Genomic DNA, 19682 nt, shown 5'->3' with positions numbered 1-19682 from the left:
ACAACATTGTTTTTCCCAAAGAATCTCAAGAATTGTGTTGTTTCAGCTCATTTTAATTAAGTAGTTAGGACAAGAAACTACAACAAAATATTGATGGTTGCTTAGATTGAAAAGTATAATTTTGACAATTAGCATTTGACCATTTCAGATGGTTTACTGGTCTTGATTTCAACTGGACTGGCTTCATATCTGTTGCCAAGAAACCTGACCAGCTGAAGGAGTAAATTATACATGAAGCACGGCTAGAAAAGTAGTTCCACCTAAAGCAAAAAAGGCCCAAAATCTAATATTGAAATACGTTTTTGACATATATTTGTACGTATATATTGTGGAAATGTATTTATTACTCAAATATTTCAATCTGCACCGTAAAAAATGTAGGGTTCCACACAATTCATTCTTGTTCATAGCAAATTGATTAAGCTAACAAATTGAAGTGAATTGGACATAACAAATTAAGTTCCTCCCCATAAAAACTCAAGAATTGTGTTGTTTCAGCTCATCTTAATAAAGTACTTAGAACAAGCAACAACAACAAAAATTGAGCATATGTGGTTGCTTACATTGAAAAGTATCATTTTAACAATTAGTACACATTAGTTTTAGATGGTTTACTGGTCTTGATTTCAATTGGACTGGCTTTATTTTGAAGCCTAATAACCCTGAGCAGCTGAGGTAGTAAATTATACACAGTGAAAAAAAGTGTTGCATGCAAAACTGTTGCAAACAATTGATTTGTGTTGAATTTAAACAAACAAATTAAATTGAGCAATGTTCAACTTAATTTGTTTGTTTAAATTCAGCCCAAATAAATTATTTACAACCACTTAACATAAAAAAATTGAGTAAATCCAAGGAATCATCTTTGAATAATTTTTTTCAGTGATGTAGTACAGCTAGAAAAGTAGTAAAGCAAAATGGGGCCAACATCTAATATTGAAGTATGTTTTTGACATATGTTTGCATTTATATACTGTATAAATGTATTTATTACTCATATATTTTAATCTACATCATTAAAAAATGTAGGGTTCCACACGATTCTTTAATCTTGTCTCAAAATAAATCGATTAAGTTGGCAAATATAAGTGGATGGGACATAACAAAATTAAGTTCCTCCCCATAAAAACTCAAGAATTGTGTTGTTTTAGATTAAATTGTAAGATTAAATTGTTGTTTAATTGGAGTGTATGTGGTTGCTTTGATTGAAAAGTATCATTTTAACAATTAGCATACGTCAGTTTTAGATGGTTTACTGGTCTTAATTTCAATTGAACTGGCTTTATTTTGTAGGCAAAAAACCCTGAGCAGCTGAGGGAGTAAATTATACATGAAGTACGGCTAGAAAAGTAGTTCCATTTAAAAAAAATAATAACAAAAGGACCATTTACAGTTTTAATAACACGTTTGCTGTAAAAAAAGAAAAAAAAAGGAATTCATGAAAGCAAGCGCTGATGAATCTGTGCTCAGGTGTATAATCAGGAATAATGTCATCCGACAGTCTGTCAGCGAACACAGAAACAAAGAAAGCACTCACGGTTATAGAATTTTATATTTTTTGTATTTCAGACCACTTTTTTCTCTCAAGGACGTAGGTAAATGAGTCCGCTCGACGTGCAGGAAAATGGGAAAAATGGAAATTGTGTCTATTTTAGACACCCCTGTCATTTTAAAAGGTTTTTTTCCCCTCTCCGTTTGAGTGCCGTACTTTTATCACCATATTTTCCCAGTCTAATCAATATAATAGTTATAGTTCATGCTGGTCAGAAAGAAAGATTTTCATAACCGTACGTTTTTTTTTTCCCAGGGCAGACATTTGTTGCACACTTTAAAATAAAATAATAACTAAAAAGCTTTTTTGTAGCACAAGACTGTGCATTTATGCATTTATTTAGTCATCTGTATATGCATTTCTATATTTTATTATGTGTGCGTGCACTCAACAAAAAAAAATAAAATAAAATCACAATGAAGTTTGTCATTAACTGTTTGTACCCTTTAGATCTTGCTCTTAAAATGTATTTTTTTTCAGAGATTTATTATCAATCTTAACCTGTTAGAATCAAATACTATTAGATTTAATCAGTTAAAAGGTATGAATATGGTATAAATATATCTAGCTAGAAAAAGCCAGATCCAATTAGTTCAATTCTACGAGATTTACTTACTATTGAGGGGCAAAACTGACGCAGCTCCAAATTCTGCACAATAAATTAATTCATAAGAGGATTTAAAGACCTGCTGGATTCATTGACTTTATGACATAAAGCTTGTTCTTATTTGTTTCATGTTTAACTAACAAATATAAATCATATAAAGTTCATTAAAGTATGAAATGCAAATTGATAGAAATGTTATATGCAATCAGAATACATAAATCTTATTCGTCAGGCCTAAATATTTATATTTAGTCTATTTAGTCATGCGTACATGCTTGCGTACATGTTTTGTATGCATGTGTACATGCATTTATTATAATATTTATTGATATTTAAATTATCTGGGAATATTATTTAAATAAATATATAAATAAAATAAATAAATATATAAATACATATTTAAATTTAAATAAATATCAATAAATATTAATAATAAATGCATGTGTACATGCATTTATTAATAATATTTATTGATATTTATTTAAATTATCACTGTATTGTTGAATACCTATAGAACTGATATATGTGTGAGAATAAACAGGCATTTTAGAAACCAACATAGTCAGGCATAAAGTTGCCTGAAGTCAGAATTATTACCCCCCTTTGATTTTTCTTTTTTTTTTTTTCTTTTTTAAATATTTCCCAAATGATGTTTAACAAAGCAAGGAAATTTTCACAGTATGTCTGATAATATTTTTTCTTCTGGAGAAAGTCTTATTTGTTTTATATCAGCTAGAATAAAAGCAGTGTTTAATTTTTTTAAGGCTGTTTAAAGAGGCCTAATGTGAGACACTTTTCTCAAGAAGTGTCTTGAAAAATATCTAGTCAAATATTATTTACTGACATTATGACAAAGATAAAATAAATCAGTTATTAGGAATGAGTTATTAAAACTATTGTGTTTAAAAATGTGTTGAACAAAATCTTCTCTCTGTTAAATAGAAATTGGGGAAAAAATCAACAGGCGGGCTAATAATTCAGGGTGGCTAATAATTCTGACTTCAACTGTATGTTATTGTTTCCTATTTTACATGTATTTCTTCCATCACTGTATTTTCCCCAGTCTTATCAATAGACTACAACAAAAAGAAAGATTCTGATAATCACATAGACTTCCTACTTGGAAGTAAAATTATAGCTAAAAGCTATTTTGCAGCACAAGTTTGTTTGTGCGTTTATTTAGTCATGCGTATATGCATTTGTATATTTTATTATGCATGCTTTCATTTGTTTAGTCATGCAAATGTGCTTGCGAACTTTATGCATGCATGCAATTATGCATTTCCTAATTTTTATTTAAATGGTCACTCTATTGTGGGATGTCTGTACAACTGGTACATGTGCACTCTCTGTGCAGGCGTTTTCGAAAGCAAAATAGTCACACAAATATTATGCACCCCTAGATTCAAAGCCTGTTTTGTTTTTTGAATGCAATTCTCCTGTCACTGTATTTTCCCCAGGCTTATAAAGGCTTTCTCAAAACCAAAATATTTAATTTAATTTAATGTAATTTTATTTATTTTATTTTATTTTATTTTATTTTATTTTATTTTATTTTATTTATTTTATTTTATTTTATTTTAATTTATTTTATTTTATTTTATTTATTTTATTTTTTATTTTTTTATTTTTTTTTTCTTATTTTTTTTATTTTTTTTATTTATTAAATTTTTTCATTTATTTTATTTTATTTTTAATTATTTTATTTTATTTTCAATTTTATTTTATTTTATTTATAAAATGTTTTTCTTTTTCTTATTTTTATTTTATTTATTACATTTTTTCATTTTTTTATTTTATTTCAATTATTTTATTAAATTTATTTTTTAATTTTTACATTAATTTAATTTAATTATTTATATTTTTATTTTATTTTATTTTTTATTTTATTTTATTTTATTTTATTTTATTTTATTTATTTTTACTTTATTTTTTATTTATTTTATTTTATTTTATTTTATTTTATTTTATTTTATTTATTTTATTTTATTTATTTATTTATTAATTTTTATTTTATTTTATTTTATTTTATTTTATTTATTTTATTTTTTATTTTATTTTATTGAAAAAAAATTATTAATTCAATTATTTATTCATTTATTTATCCATTCATTCATTGCATTTATTTCATGCAAGCTCATGTGAGTAAATCAGATCCTCAAGTTTATTTATGAAAAACAGTGTACATTTTTTTTTTTTTATGCATTAATAACTCATCTACACTGGAAACATGCTCTCACAATGCCCTGCAGTTTTCTCAAATGCCAACCTAATTTATCCATTAGAAAAAACAAATATTTATCCTCCTGAAATTTGGTCCAAAAGCCTTCACTGTATTTTCCCCAGTCCTATCAATATAATACAGCAAAAGGAATAACCACATACTGTAGATTTCATACTCGGAAGTAAAATTATAGCAAAAAGCTATTGTGTAGCACAGGTTAGTTAGTTTGTGCTTTTATTTAGTCGTGCGTTTATGCACTTGTATAATTTATCATGCATGCATTCATTTATTTAGTCATGCACACATGCTTGCATAATTGTTTTTTATGTGCATGCATACAGTTTTGCATTTCAGAATTTTTATTTAGTTGGTCCTTGTATTGTAGGATGTCTATACAATGGATACATGTGCACTGTCTGCAAATATAAAGGCGTTTTCAAAACCAAAATACTCATGCATATATTATGCACCGCTGAAGTTTTCTATATCCAATGCAATTCCTCCATCACTGTATTTTGCCAGTTGTATCAATATAATAGAACAAAAAGAAAGACTCTGATAACAGCATAGATTTTTTTCAGGGCAGAAATGTGTACTTCAGAATACAATTAAGGCCCAAAAGCAGTTTTGTGAGAGTTTCTGGAAATGGTGTGCAAGTGGGAGTGTGGATTTAGTATTTCTCTAATTGATCTCAGGAACAGACAGAGGGGGAGAGGGAGATGGGAGAGGGAGTGGGAGATGGAGATGGGAGAGGGAGAGGGAGAGGGAGAGGGAGAGGGAGAGAGAGACGAGAGAGAGAGAGAGAGAGAGAGAGAGAGAGAGAGAGAGAGAGAGAGAGCTGATTTATGTTTTCTTTTCCACCTCTAAATGGTCCACTCCTTTTGTTTTGCCTTTTCTTTCTTAATATTTCTCCTCCTCCGCTCACACCTGACAGCAATAAACTTTGCATTTTTGTTTTTCTTTTCAGGAGTAACATTTCTTGTTGTTTTTTTTCAGCCAGCGCCAGAGACTCCCACCTCCACCTCACCTCACGCTCTGCCTTTTGCCTCCAAACCTCTAATAATGACTAATATGACCGTTCGTACGCAGGCCGTGTTGAACTCTGTTTTGGCAGGTGTTTGAAAGTAAATCCTCGTCCCAGTCATGGAATGGTCCCTTTCCCTATAGGATGGCTGCTGGTCCCCTGTGGCAGAAAAACTTGATTCTTTCCCCTTCCTTTCCTTCCCTGTTTTCATCACACTGACCGTCTGTCTGTCTCTTTGTCTGTCTGTGTATATCTGTCTGTCTGTCACATTAGTGTGAGTTTGTCTTTGCATGCATTCATTAAAGGAACAATTCACCCAAAATGAAAATTCCCCCATAATGTACTCGCCATCCTAGATGTATAGGACTTTTTTTTTGTCAGACGGACACAGTCGAATTAGTTTATAATTCTACAAAGCACCCATGCTGTATAACGTGTTGAATAGTACCTTTTAATTTTAAGCTTTCAAAAACACATACAGACTCAGAATTATTAGCCCCCCTGTTTATTTTTTCCCCAATTTCTGTTTAACGGAGAGAAGATTTCTTCAACACATTTCTAAACATAACAGTTTTAATAACTCATTTCTAATAACTGATTTATTAATCTTTGTCATGATGACAGTAAATAATATTTGATTAGATATTCTTCAAGATACTAGTATTCAGCTTAAGTGACGTTTAACTGGGTTAATTAGGTTAACTAGGCAGGTTAGGGTAATTAGGCAAGTTATTGTATAACGATGGTTTGTTCTGTAGACCCGTGTTTCCCAACCCTGTTCCTGGAGGCACACCAACAGTACATATTTTGGATGTCTCCCTTATCTGACCTTTTCATTTCAGGTTTTTGAGTCTCTTCGAATGTTTCTGATGAGGTGATTCAGGTGTGTTTGATAAGGGAGAGGTTGAAAATGTGTACTGTTGGTGTGCCTTCAGGAACAGGGTTGGGGAAACACTCGAAAAATATAGCTTAAATAATATTGACCTTAAATGGATATAAACATTTTTAAAGGGTTTTTATTCTAGCTGAAATAAAGCAAATAAGACTTTCTCCAGAAGAAAAAAATATATTCAGACATACTGTGAACATTTCCTTGCTCTGTTAAACATCATTTAGGAATATTTACAGTAAAATCTAATTCAAATGGGGGCTAATAATTCTGACTTCAACAGTACATTCATTCACGAAGCCACCCATATGTCATGAGGGGCTTAACATGTGTCTTGTGAAGAAGATACAATCAAGAAAATAATTCTTATTTTAAAATTCTAAACTCCAATCGCTGAGTCTGGCGGCAGCCGAATTCATGTTAGTACATTTTCTAATTTTGGGGGTGAGGGGGTTGAGGCAGAGGCAGAATTGAAGACGGGGGGAGACAAAGGTGGTTATGCACCAGGTTTCACAGGCAGCCGCTCGCTTCGATCAGACATTACACCAATGTCGGTGATCCGGGGGTGTTATAGACTGTACCAAAAAGCTGAGGAGCAGGGGGAGGGAGCAGGGGGAATGTTATTTTATTAATATAATAACATTATACAGTAACACTAAGACAACTAGTTTTCTGGTTGTCATTGTCTTCTGTGGTGATCCAAGGGGATTAATGAAGCTTTAAACTAAACTACAAACAAACTGTGTGGTAAAAATTTCTCCTGTAAGACGCAACTTTTCTCATAGCTACAAATGTTTCCTGTGTCACACTTCGTTGGATTGGAGTTAATTATTTCAAAATTACATATATATATTGTTTACAGAAACACATGGATCTGCTTCATAAGACATGCATTAACTTTCTGTGGGCTTATGGGTTAGTTTGACTACGGATTTATGCACATTTTGAATCTTCAAAATAAAAGTCACTACACTATCTTACAGCATGGAAATAGCCTAGATAAAATCTAAAAACTACTCCAACTGTGTTGGTCTGACTGAATGAAGTCATTTGCACCAATGATAGCTTGAGGGTGAGTGAATTTATGTGCTAATTTACATTTTTTTGGGGTGAACTATTTTTTAAGGACCAGATCTACTGCTGTAAATGGCACAAAATAGTGCTCAATCTCCTGAAGTGTGGATGAGAGTGTGAAATTCTGCTTGTGATTTTACTAAAAATGCACACATTTTAACAACACGGGCAAAAAAAAAAGTTAGATATTAGGGCCTGATTGTAGCTAACACTCGCGTTCTGTTCGGTCAAGGCCCCAAAAAAGCTCTTTAAAACATGCTTTTATGGGTTGTTTGTAAAAGTGCAAATCTTGGGAAATTCGTTTTGGCAGGATTTATTTACTTATGTTTTCACCCAAAATGGAAAACTACATTAGAAAGTACATTTTCATAGGTAAAACCTGGCTTTTAATTTAATTTAATTTACTTTAATTTAATTTAATTTAATTTAATTTAATTTAATTTAATTTAATTTAATTTAATTTAATTTAATTTAATTTAATTTAATTTTTCTTATTTTATATGTAATTTTATTTTAATTCATCTTTACTTTTATTACTTTTTAATTAAATTGAATTTTTTTATTTGTTTTATTTTTTATTTTTCTTTATTATTTATTTTATTTTTTAATTTTTATTTTATTATATTTTTTCTTATTTTTTTATTTTCCATTTTTTATTTTATTTTTATTTATTTCATTTTTTCTTATTTTTTTTATTTTATTTTATTTATTTTTTTCTATTTCTTTTATTTAATTTAATTAATTTTTTCTTATTTTAAATAAATTACATTTTTAATTTATTGACAAAATTATTAATTCAATTATTTATTCATTTATTTATCCATTTATTTATTTGGATTTATTTCATGCCAGCTCATGTGAGTAAATCAGATCCTCAGGTTTCTTTAAGAAAAGGAGTAAAAGAGGAAAGAGTTTTTTTATGTTAAAATCCCATTGCGATTCTGTTGCAACATGAAAATGCATTAACAACTCACCCTATACTCTACTGGAACACATGCTCTGACAATGCCATGCAGTTTTTCCAAATTCAACCTAATTTTATCCATTAAAAAGCAATATTTATCCTCCTGAAATTTGGTCAAAAGCCTTCTGGTTTACAATCTGCTGCTGATAACTAGTCAGAAACTGCACACTTCACCTTTAATGCATGTGTTTGATTAGGATGAGTTTGATTGAGGCAGAAGAGAGGCTATTATTTGCATTATTATGATTATTTGCAAACCTCCCGCTGGACATGGCCAGCTATTAAAGGGTGGACTATTATGAGAAAATCCTTCTATGAGTGATTTAAACACAGTTGTGTGGCAGCAGTGTGTGCATATAACCAGCTTCTATTTATCAAAATTAATTATTTATATACATTTATTATCAAACAGTCTGCAGGAACACTTTGATTGACATTCTCCCTTTATACGTGTCATTAGAGGGGGAAAGCCCCGCCCATTAGTGGCCACCTCTCCCTCATTAACATAAGACATTAGACTTGTTTTTGAATCTGCCACTATGCTGACACGCAGGCATTTGTAGCTCCGCCCACTTTTAAAAAAAGCATTATCTCATTTGAATTTAAAGCGACAGTCACCAAAACACCACAGTTAGAATCAAACGGCAGTTTCAAAGAGTTATAAAACATTATTTGTGTGATTATTTTGAGCTAAAACTTCACACATACACACACACACACACACACACACACACACACACACACACACACACACACACACACTCTCTAGGGACATCAGATACTTATATTAGATCTTGTAAAAAAAAAAAAAAAGGAGGGGGGGGGGTGTAATGGGTCCCCTTTAATGCAGCATGCTTATAAGCTTTTGTTTCTCCACACACCTAACCTCATAACTTTAAACCTAGATTATTGAGGCTTGCAGGTTTCCGTCAGTCTGACTTTAAACATGTATTATGCATAGAAACGCATAGCAGATCCGTCAGGTTTTCCCTGCGGAAAAGAAACGAAACTCTCACTCCATGAACAGCCTTACGTCATGCTCCCTAAAACGAGCCTGACGCAGGATGGGTTTTTAATTGTTTCCTAAAGGACCAGTAACATTATTTAATCACCCTAATGTCATTGTGTATGCGGTCATTTTCAGAGTGTAATATGTATTTAATGCAGTAATGTGGTCTAATGAAAGCATTACCTAAAAGAAGCTAGTGAGTTATATTATAGCCTTCTGAATCAATTGCTCATTTCCGTATTGGTTATATTATGCCGCTTTAATGTTTATTGATTATTATCACTTGGTTTTTTTCTCACATTTATTTAGAATATTTACATGTTAGAAAGTAATCTAATATTATTCACTCAATTATTCTTAATTATTCCAAATTATTCATTCATTTTCTTTCAGCTAGTCCCTTATTATCAGGGCTCGCCACAGTGGAATGAACTGGCAACTATTACCTGGCATATGTTTTATCACAGCGGAATTGCCCTTCCAACTGCAACCCACGTACTGGGAAACCACCCTTACACACTCATTCTCACACACACACATACACACACACACACACACTACGGACAATTTAGCTTATTCAATTCATCTATAGCGCATGTGTTTGGACTGTGGGGGAAACCAGAGCACTCGGAGGAAACCCACGCCAACACGGGGAGAACATGCAAACTCCACACAGAAATGCCAACTGACCCAGCCGGGGAATCGAACCATCAACCTTCTTGCTGTGTGCTTGCTACTGGTTTTTAATTGTATTTACAAAATTATTCTATTATTTATGTTATCCTATTACAATATTTATATATCAGTATTATTATATCTATTTTATTACAAATCATTAAAATAAAGTCAATAATATGTAAAACACAAATATTTACTTGCATGATTAAAAAATATTCAAACAAACAAATATTGTAAAAAAATATAAAAGCTGATCAAAATATTAACACTGAATTATTCATTCATTCATTTTCCTTTCGGCTTAGTCCCTTTATTAATCTGGGGTCACCACTGCGGAATGTACCGCCAAATTATCTAGCACATGTTTTTACGCAGGGGAGAACATGCAAACTCTACACAGAATGCCAACTGACCAAGCTGAGGCTCGAACCAGGGACCTTTTTGCTGTGAGTTGAGAGCGCTAACCCACTGCGTCGCCTATTAACTGAAATGCAATGTTTAATTTGAAGCACTAAATTTAATGTCTAATCAAATATTACATAATATATAGTGAAATTATAAAATTATACAGTGTAAGTACAAAAGAATTAATATTAAAACATTAATAAAAAAAACTCTTAAAATAAAAATAAAAAAAAAACAACTTCTTAAAAAATCTCAAAATTAGCTTTTTTATTTCAATGGAAAATTTATATCATATAAATAATCACAACCAAATTACACAACATAATTTAAAAACTATATATTAAAATTAATAAAAAAATACATAATTCTATAGGAAATGAGTCGAAAACAGCTCATTTATATTTTAAAGAATTTCCACAATAACAAAACAACGATGAAAACCCATTCACTCATTCATTTTTTTCCGGCTTAGTCCTTTTATTAATCTAGGGTCGCCACTGCAGAATGAACCGCCAACTTATCTAGAACAATTTAGCTTACCCAATTCACCTGGACCACGTGAACACAGGCAGAACATGCAAACTCCACACAGAAATGCCAACTGACCAAGCTGAGGCTCGAACCAGGGACCTTTTTGCTGTGAGTTGAGAGCGCAACCCACTGTGCCACCGCGTCGCCTATTAACTGAAATGCAATGTTTAATTTGAAGCACTAAATTTAATGTCTAATGAAATATTACATAATATATATTGAAAGCTGAACAAAATTATACACTGTAAGTACTAAAATACTTAATATTAAAACTTAAAAATGACATTAATAAAAAAACTCTTCAAAAAAAAACTATCTTTAAAATTAGCTTTTTTTATTTCAATGGAAAATTTATGTCATATAAAATAAACACAACCAAATTACACAACATGATTTAAAAACCTATATATTAAATAATTAAAAAATACAGAAATCTATAGGAAATGAGTCGAACACAGCTCATTTATATTTTAAAGAATTTCCACAATAAACAAAACAATGACGAAAACTCATTCACTCATTCATTTTTTTCCGGCTTAGTCCTTTTATTAATCTAGCGTCACCACAGTGGAATGAACCGCCAACTTATTTAGCATATGTTTTACACAGCGAATGCCCTTCCAGCTGCAACCCATCACTGAGAAACACCCATACACACTCATTCTCACACACCCACATACACACACACACACACACTACGGACAATTTAGCTTACCCAATTCACCTGTATCACATGTCTTTGGACTTGTGGGGGAAACCCACGCGAACACGGGCAGAACATGCAAACTCCACACAGAAATGCCAACTGACCAAGCCGAGGCTCGAACCAGGTACCTTCTTGCTGTGAGACGATTGTGCTACCCACTGCGCACCATGCGGACACCAGTGCTTCAAAATTAAACATTGTATTTCAGTCAGTAATTTAGCAGTCTAAATAAAATTTCCTTTTGATGGTTTTTAATTTTAAGTTGTAAAGTAATTTTATGTTTGTCTGTTTTTGTTTTGTTTGTTTTGTTTTACACATTTTTTAGTTGTACAATGTAATATTTTAAAAATAAGACAGTGGAGGTCACCGCTTTTCAGTCAGCTGCAATGGAGACTCTGTGCATGTGTGTGTGTGTGTGTCCGTGTGTGTTTGCTTTTTGTGTGCGTGCCTGTGTGTATGTGTCTGTGTGTGTTTTCTGACGCTCCTCATGCTGTGTGCAGGTTATCAGCAGAGAACAGAAGCGGAGAGAAGATTGCAGCTTTCGATGAGCAACATCAGTTCAGATGTTCTGGAGCTTCTGCTGGAGTTTGTTTACACCGGATCGCTCATCATCGACTCGGTCAACGCCAAAAACCCTCCTGGAGGCGGCCAACAAGTTCCAGTTCAGCACTTTCTGCAAAGTCTGCGTCTCTTTCCTGGGTAAGAGCCGGACCACAGTTTGCATCTTACAATGCACTGTAAAATGCTGAGTGCTACCAAGCGGCAACCTCCCGCTCTCCCCTCTGGAAGCCAATCGGAAGTAACTAAAACTGTAATTCATCAAAATTCCGCTAGTCCTGGCTCCATATAGAGCAAACTGCAATTGAGCGCACTGTTAGAATGGCCAACTTTACAACAGAAAAAAAGGTGTTTACAGCCTGGTACAAAGAACGATTTTGGTTCATATAGCTATTATTAACCCTCCATGACAACTGTGAGGGGGGTGAATTTTTTTATAACTCATCCATTTCCTTTATATTAGGTTATATTAAGTTTGCATAATTAAGGGCGTGGCCACTTGAGTGACAGCTAGGTCTCGCTGGTCGCCGTCACTTCACCTCAGCTGAATCCGGCAGATTAGCCACTGATCTCGGCATATTCATCGTATTTTTCTTTTGTTTATGTGGCTTTACACAGTCAGCTGCCTTTTGGACTTATTTCTTACAATTATCAGATGATATGGGATGCTGTGTGCACTTAATTGTGCTCACAAACCATTCACGTGGCCTCCGTTTCCCTGTGAGTAAAGTTATATACTTGTATACCATCTCTATAAATGTATTTGTTTATTTAAGATCATTTATCATTATAATCTTCTTTAGGGCTGTAAAGCACTCCAGAATGTGACAGATTGATTAGCTGTAGGCTATAAAACAGTCATCTGAAGCGTTGTCATACAGTGTTATGCTGGATTTCATCAATAGTCTTGCATTTACTAACACAGACAATATCTGAAGTGTTTGGAAGTAATTTGGGTTTTCCTCCTGTAGAAAAACGTCATAAGGACAATGCTTAGTGGCTCAATGTATTTCTACAGTGTTTTTAAAAAGTCTAAACACTTTATTGATATAGTGTACAGCCTAGCACATGTGGTCAGAACACAAACGAGTCGCAGGTAATAAAGTATCAAGCGTTTCTCCCAAAGTAAAGTCTGTCTGCCAGGTCTAAGCAAAGTGCCAGCAGGTGTCTGTAGCTCCGCTCACTCTCCGCCTCTTTGCCCTTGTTTGGTATCCCGCCGTGGGTGCGATGACGCGCGCAACAAAATGGCGACGGTTGGCCGCGCCTACTTGTAGGTTCTTTTGCGCTCTTCAGAAACCTATGGGTGACGTCACAGATGCTCCATCCATATATTTTACAGTCTATGAGTGCTACACATTGTGTCACTGTGCTGGGCGGCATATCCGGTGTGCGACCCCCTTAAGGCTGTGTCTGAAATCACATACACCCATACTATGTAGTACGCTAAACACAGTATGCGAGTCGAGTAGTTTGTTTGAATTCATAGAAATCGAAAATCAGTATGCGAGCTCCCGGATGACCTACTACTTACAGCGAGATTCTGAAGTGCGCATCTGATGCACACTTCGCTGTCCCATGATGCACCGCGAGAGAATTTGTGAATGGAAGTGAAGCGACGCTACTGATGTGGGTAGGTCATGTGATGATGACAAAATGGCAGATGTAATGCATCCAAGTTCCATTCATACTACTCACATTCATACCGTATTGATCTTACTTTTCTAAGATCGACTAGTACATTTAAATTCCATTGCAGTATCTACTGAGTAGTAGGTGATTTCGGACGCAGCCGGAATGAAATTGAAGTCAAAAAAGTCTTCAGTCTCCATCATTTCCTGCAGCAGCTTCACTTCACATTCAGAGAAACCTGTTGCATCACGCCTGGTCAGAACGAGAGAGAAGAACACTCATACCTACTAAAACTGTGACTGTGTTTACTGCAACTAATCTCAAATTACACTGAAGAAGACCTCGGTCATTGTAGAGGATGATGGTGGTGCTGCGTGTCTGATGGACAGATGATCGTGATGAGCTTGTGTGTTTGTTGAAAGCTGGAGTGATTTGCTGAAGCTCATCATTAATTCTGTGTGTGACTCTTTTACTCTCTGGATTCTGATCAGCGTCTCTGAGCTGCAGACTTCTGTTATGCCGATTGACAGAGGAGCACAACACACACACACACACACACACACACACATATATATTTATATGTATGTGTGTATATATATATATATATATATATATATATATATATATATATATATATATATATATATATATATATATATATATATATATATGTGTGTATCTTGTTTGTTTTTTTCCCTATTTTCTGTTTAACAGAGATTTCTTCAACACATTTCTAAACATAATAGTTTTAATAACTCATCTCTAATAACTGATTTATTTTATCTTTGTCATGATGACAGTAAATAATATTTGACTAGATATTATTTTTTAAGACACTTCTATACAGCTTAAGTGATTTTTAAAGGCTTAATTAGGTTAATTAGGTTAACTAGGCAGGTTAGGGTAATTAGGCAAGTTATTGTATAACGATGGTTTGTTCTGTAGACTAATGAAACAAAATTGGCTTAAAGGGGCTAATAATATTGACCCTAAAATGGTTCATAAAAAATTAAAAACTGCTTTTATTTTTGGCAAATATAAACAATACGACTTCCTCCAGAAGAACAAATATTATCAGACATACTGTGAAAATTTCCTTGCTCTGTTAAACATCATTTGGGAAATATGCAAAAAGAAAAAACATTTCAAAAGGAGGGCTAATAATTCTGACTTCAACTGTGTGTGTGTGTATATATATATATAAAGAGTTCAGCTGCAAAAACCTCTAAGTGCCCTCTGAAATTTCCATCTAAAATGAGCATTTTTCTCGAACTCCTGTGTGTATGTTGAGTTCTTTCATTCTAAAGACCTTTAAAAGTGTGGATTCTTGGCCATAAACTTGAAATTACTGAACCTACACACAGGAGCCTAATGAAAACGATCATTTTTGACGGAAGTTTCTAACTGCTTTTAGAGGTTTTTGCATCTGAACTCTTCACGCTCACGCACACACACACACACATATATATATATATATATATATATATATATATATATATATATCTGTAAAATGTCTTGTCGTGGATCCCACTGTAAGAGCAACAAATAATAACTTGATTGTAGTTGATCATTTGTAAAAGTGTCAGAAGGTAGATTTTTCTGATGAATCATCTGTTGAACTGCATCCCAATACTCACAGAGACTGCAAAAGACCTATTGGATCCCGCATGGACCTAAGATTCTTACAGAAATCAGTCATGTTTGGTGAAGGAAAAATCATGGTTTGGGGTTACATTCAGTATGGGGCGTGTGAGAGATCTGCAGAGGGGATGGCAAGACATTTGTGCTGCCCATTACATTACAAACCACAGGAGAGGGCAATTCTTCAGCAGGATAGCGCTCCTTCTCATACTTCAGCCTCCACATCAAAGTTCCTGAAAGCAAAGAAGGTCAAGGTGCTCCAGGATTGGCCAGCCCAGTCACCAGAAATAAACTTTATTGAGCATGTCTGGTGTAAGATGGAGGAGGAGGCATTGAAGATGAATCTAAAGAATCTTGATGAACTCTGGGAGTCCTGCAAGAACGCTTTCTTTGCTATTCCAGATGACTTTATTAATAAGTGATTTGAGTCATTGCAGAGATGTATGGATGCAGTCCTCCAAGCTCATGATGGAGTCAGACACAATATTCATTCTGTTTCCACTGCAGCATGACTTTATATTCTATACTGGACATTATTTCTGTTCAGTTACAAGACTGTGTCTGAACAAAGTCAGACCTTACTGTCCTAATTAAATCATTAAAAATCAAGGCTTGATTATATTTTATTTTGGTAATATAAGCGTAATCTAGAGACCCTTTGCCTTCATATCAGCCACTTCTGATACCAAATGATCAACTAGAAAGTTATTATTGTAAGTTCCTAAAACTTGGAGAGGCAACAAGACTGTTGTCAGGTAGTGTAAATATCTTGTTATTTTACATTTATATTGTACTTATTTGTTTGTACACTACTGTTATTAAATTGTAAAATCATATTGATTGATTGATTAATCGATGGTTTAAGTAATTCATTCATTCATTCATTTAATCATTCATTCATATGCTAATATATGTTTGATAATTAGGAATTATTAGTAAATAATTCATCTCATATATTCTGGTTAAAAAAAATCATAAACTTTATAAACAAGATTATTATAATAAAAATAATTTAATATATATATATACATATATATATATATATATATATATATATATATATATATATATATATATATATATATATATATATATATATATATTAATGCCATATGGTTTGTACTGAAAAGGTCATTATTTGTTTCATATTAGATGCCACATTTAAAGGCCAATAAAAGGAATACTGAGTGATTTTTAGCCTCAAATTATGTAGTCTCTGAATGCAGTCGTCACTTTTATAAATGCTAAACTTTGAATAGCATGTTGAACGTCGTTTTAAATCTTCATTTGACTTGCACTGAAATGGATTGAGTAACGTTAACGCTTTTGACCGGCGTCATGAATTATGCTCTTTTCAGATGGCTGTTGATAAGGCAGGTGTGAGGGATGAGTGAATAATGAGTTTAGCTTGAGAATCGGCTCTGACAGCTCCGGTTGAGCTTCCCTTCCCACGAGCCTCTGCAGGATCCGGAGCTTATTAATCTTCAGCACCTCTGAAATGACATTCTCTCCTGTAGGGATTCGCCGTCTACTTCAGTATACAAAAGTTTATAAATGAGAAAATCGAAAAAATGTGCAAGACTGGCTTCAGAAGTTCTTGTTAACGCCAGAGCTTGAGATAAGAGACATGACACTCCAGTGCGGATTGAAAAGTGAAGAAGATTGATCTGGCGGACAGACGACGCTGCATTGAAATATTGCTAATAGAAACCGCAGCCGTTTGTGCTTTGCTTTCTATAACCACGTGGGCTTTTATTAAACGTAATGCAGTTCTGAGTGTGAGACTGTGTGAGACTGTTTCTATCTGCAGCTTTCTTTACAGCTTCAGGTTATTCAGAGCTTCTCCGTGACAGTGTGTTGTAGTGTAGACCTTTTTTTTTTTGAAAGTCTTGGAAATAATTGGTATCTAATAACCAGTATCGGCTAAGTTAACTTCAAAAATCGAAATAATTACATCTTTACAACTGTATTTAGTTTACTTTTACAATTACTTTGACTGAAAAGTAATGGAGGGGGTCTTGTTTGTGGAGCACAGTATTTATCTCTGTGAGGGTGTTTTCACAACTGCCTTATTTAGTTCAGTTGAATCGCACTAGAGTTTGTTTTCCCTATTGGTGCGGTTCGTTTGGGTTTGAATGTAGCAATCGCACTCGAGTGTGCACCAAAGCAGACCAAAAAAAGTGTACCAGAGACTACTTAAAGAGGTGTCTAGGTACGCTTTTAAAAACGAACCCTGGAGTGGTTCGTTTGTGGAGAGAAGATGATCCGAACTAAAACAGACCAACTGCAAAAAGTACTGCGCCTTTTGAACTTGTAAGAAAGGGTTTTAAACCACAGCGGTTCGAACTGTAGATCTGCCGAATGACTAAAAAGATATCAGTATTGATGGTAAAAAACTGTACATTCTAGTCAAACCATTCTTCGGCAATCTAATACCAAAATCGGAAATAAGGGCAGTATTAATAGCTATAAATGTGGGAGAGCGTTTGATATGTGTGATTGTATTGTAGTTGCAATATGGAACAATTAAATGTTGATGTTAAATCAAAAGTAATTCCAAATACTTGAAAATGAAATGATTTAATGACAATAATTCTCTAAGGTTACAACTGAATTAGTTACAAAATAACTGTATAAAACGATCAAATATGAAATGATAAAACATATGATATAAATTGTACCCAGCTTAAATGTAAAATTAAAGTTACCAGAGGGAAGAAGGAGAGACACAGGGGAGGGAGAGAGAGACAAAGAGAGCAGGCCCAGAAGTTAGCCTGATTGCAATAGAGTCAGGGGAAGATAGACTCCAGAGGAGGAGAGGAGCAGAGCAGAAAAGCAGACCAGGAAAAGAGAAGACCGAGAGCAGCATTTTACCACCTATTTTGTATCTTTCTTGACCATTGTGACTAAAGCCCAAACGCTGAGACATCAAACTGACCAATCAACATGTGGACCACATCGTAAAAACCCCCAAAGTCCACACACCAGGCCCTGATCTAATCAGTATCTGCCTTTGGAGTCAGTATGGACCTTCTTGAGTCAAAAAGACATGTTTGCCATATAAACAAAAGCATAGGATTATTTAGCCTCTTACAGACTAATCCAGCTGCTGTAGTCCGATGTGCTGTCCCATCTTATGGGGTTGGAGGAAAAAATACTTGTTGGCAGCGCTGTACCAACAGTTTTAACAGAGAGGGAAAAACAGTACCTGATGGATCGTTGGTAGTATTTCCGGAAGATGACCATGTCGCAGTTTAGCTAATTAATTCACGGCCTCCTCCCAACGCCTTCGGCAATTGCAATGCATTAAAACATTGTTTTCCAGCAGCAACTGCGCTTCATTCTCAAAATGTATAGTTTGTCTAAAGTGATGTATACAAACTATAAAGTATACTATGAGCACGGATACAATCAGTCAGTTCAGCAACATATTTGTGTCTGCTGGTTTGTTTACATGCGGGAGTTCCATTGGCATTTTTCACGCATGTTAATTCTGACCAATCGAAAAGCAGTTTAGGAAATACGATCAATAACATCTGGTCAATGAGTGATGTGGATTTAGTCACATGACTGCATTTTGGTTCTTTTTCAACTGATTCGAAAGCCAAAGCAATCAGTGTGGTGTGAAAGGACCCAAAACGGCAGAGGAAATGCTACAATGTATCATTTGTTGCCCTTGGTCCGGACCAAATGAACTGAACCACAGGTGTGAGCACACCCTTATTCTCAGACAAGGTTGTTCTGTTGGTTTCATCGACCATGGAGCAGCATGCACTGGGGCGGTTTGCTGCGAGTGTGACACGGCTGGGATAAAAATCAGCACCTCCAAGTCCGAGGCCATGTGCTCCACTGAAAAAAGGTGGTTTGCCATCTCCAGCTTGGAGGAAAGTGTTTACTCCAGGTGGAGGAGTTCAAGTATCTTTGGCCTTTTTGTTCATGAGTGAGGGAAGGATGGAAGGTGAGGCAAACGGTGCAGCGGCAGCAAGTATGCGGTCGATGTACCGGTCCGTTGTGGTAAAGAAGGAACTGAGTCGAAAGGCAAGCTCTCGATTTACCAGTCCATCTACATCCCTACTCTCACCTATGTTCATGAGCTTTGGTTCATGACTGAAAGGTCAAGATCTCGGATACAAGCGACCAAAATGAGTTTCCTTCACAGGGTGTCAGGGTGCACCCTTATAGATAGGTTGA

The 19682-nt window shown here is 34.2% G+C and overlaps 1 protein-coding gene across 1 annotated transcript in view; it reads left to right on the top strand.

Annotated features, from left to right (window-relative positions):
- LOC130244123 (kelch-like protein 29) overlaps positions 1–19682 on the top strand; it is a 747683-nt gene that overhangs the window by 617122 nt on the left and 110879 nt on the right. The window contains 3 exon segments of the mRNA XM_056476409.1: positions 12164–12194; positions 12196–12291; positions 12293–12362. Of these exon segments, the coding sequence (XP_056332384.1) occupies positions 12164–12194; positions 12196–12291; positions 12293–12362 (197 nt within the window).

The sequence above is a fragment of the Danio aesculapii genome, chromosome 17 (assembly GCF_903798145.1).
Source record: "Danio aesculapii chromosome 17, fDanAes4.1, whole genome shotgun sequence".
NCBI classification, from domain to species: Eukaryota; Metazoa; Chordata; class Actinopteri; order Cypriniformes; family Danionidae; genus Danio; species Danio aesculapii.
This window is presented reverse-complemented; position numbering and strand designations above follow the sequence as displayed.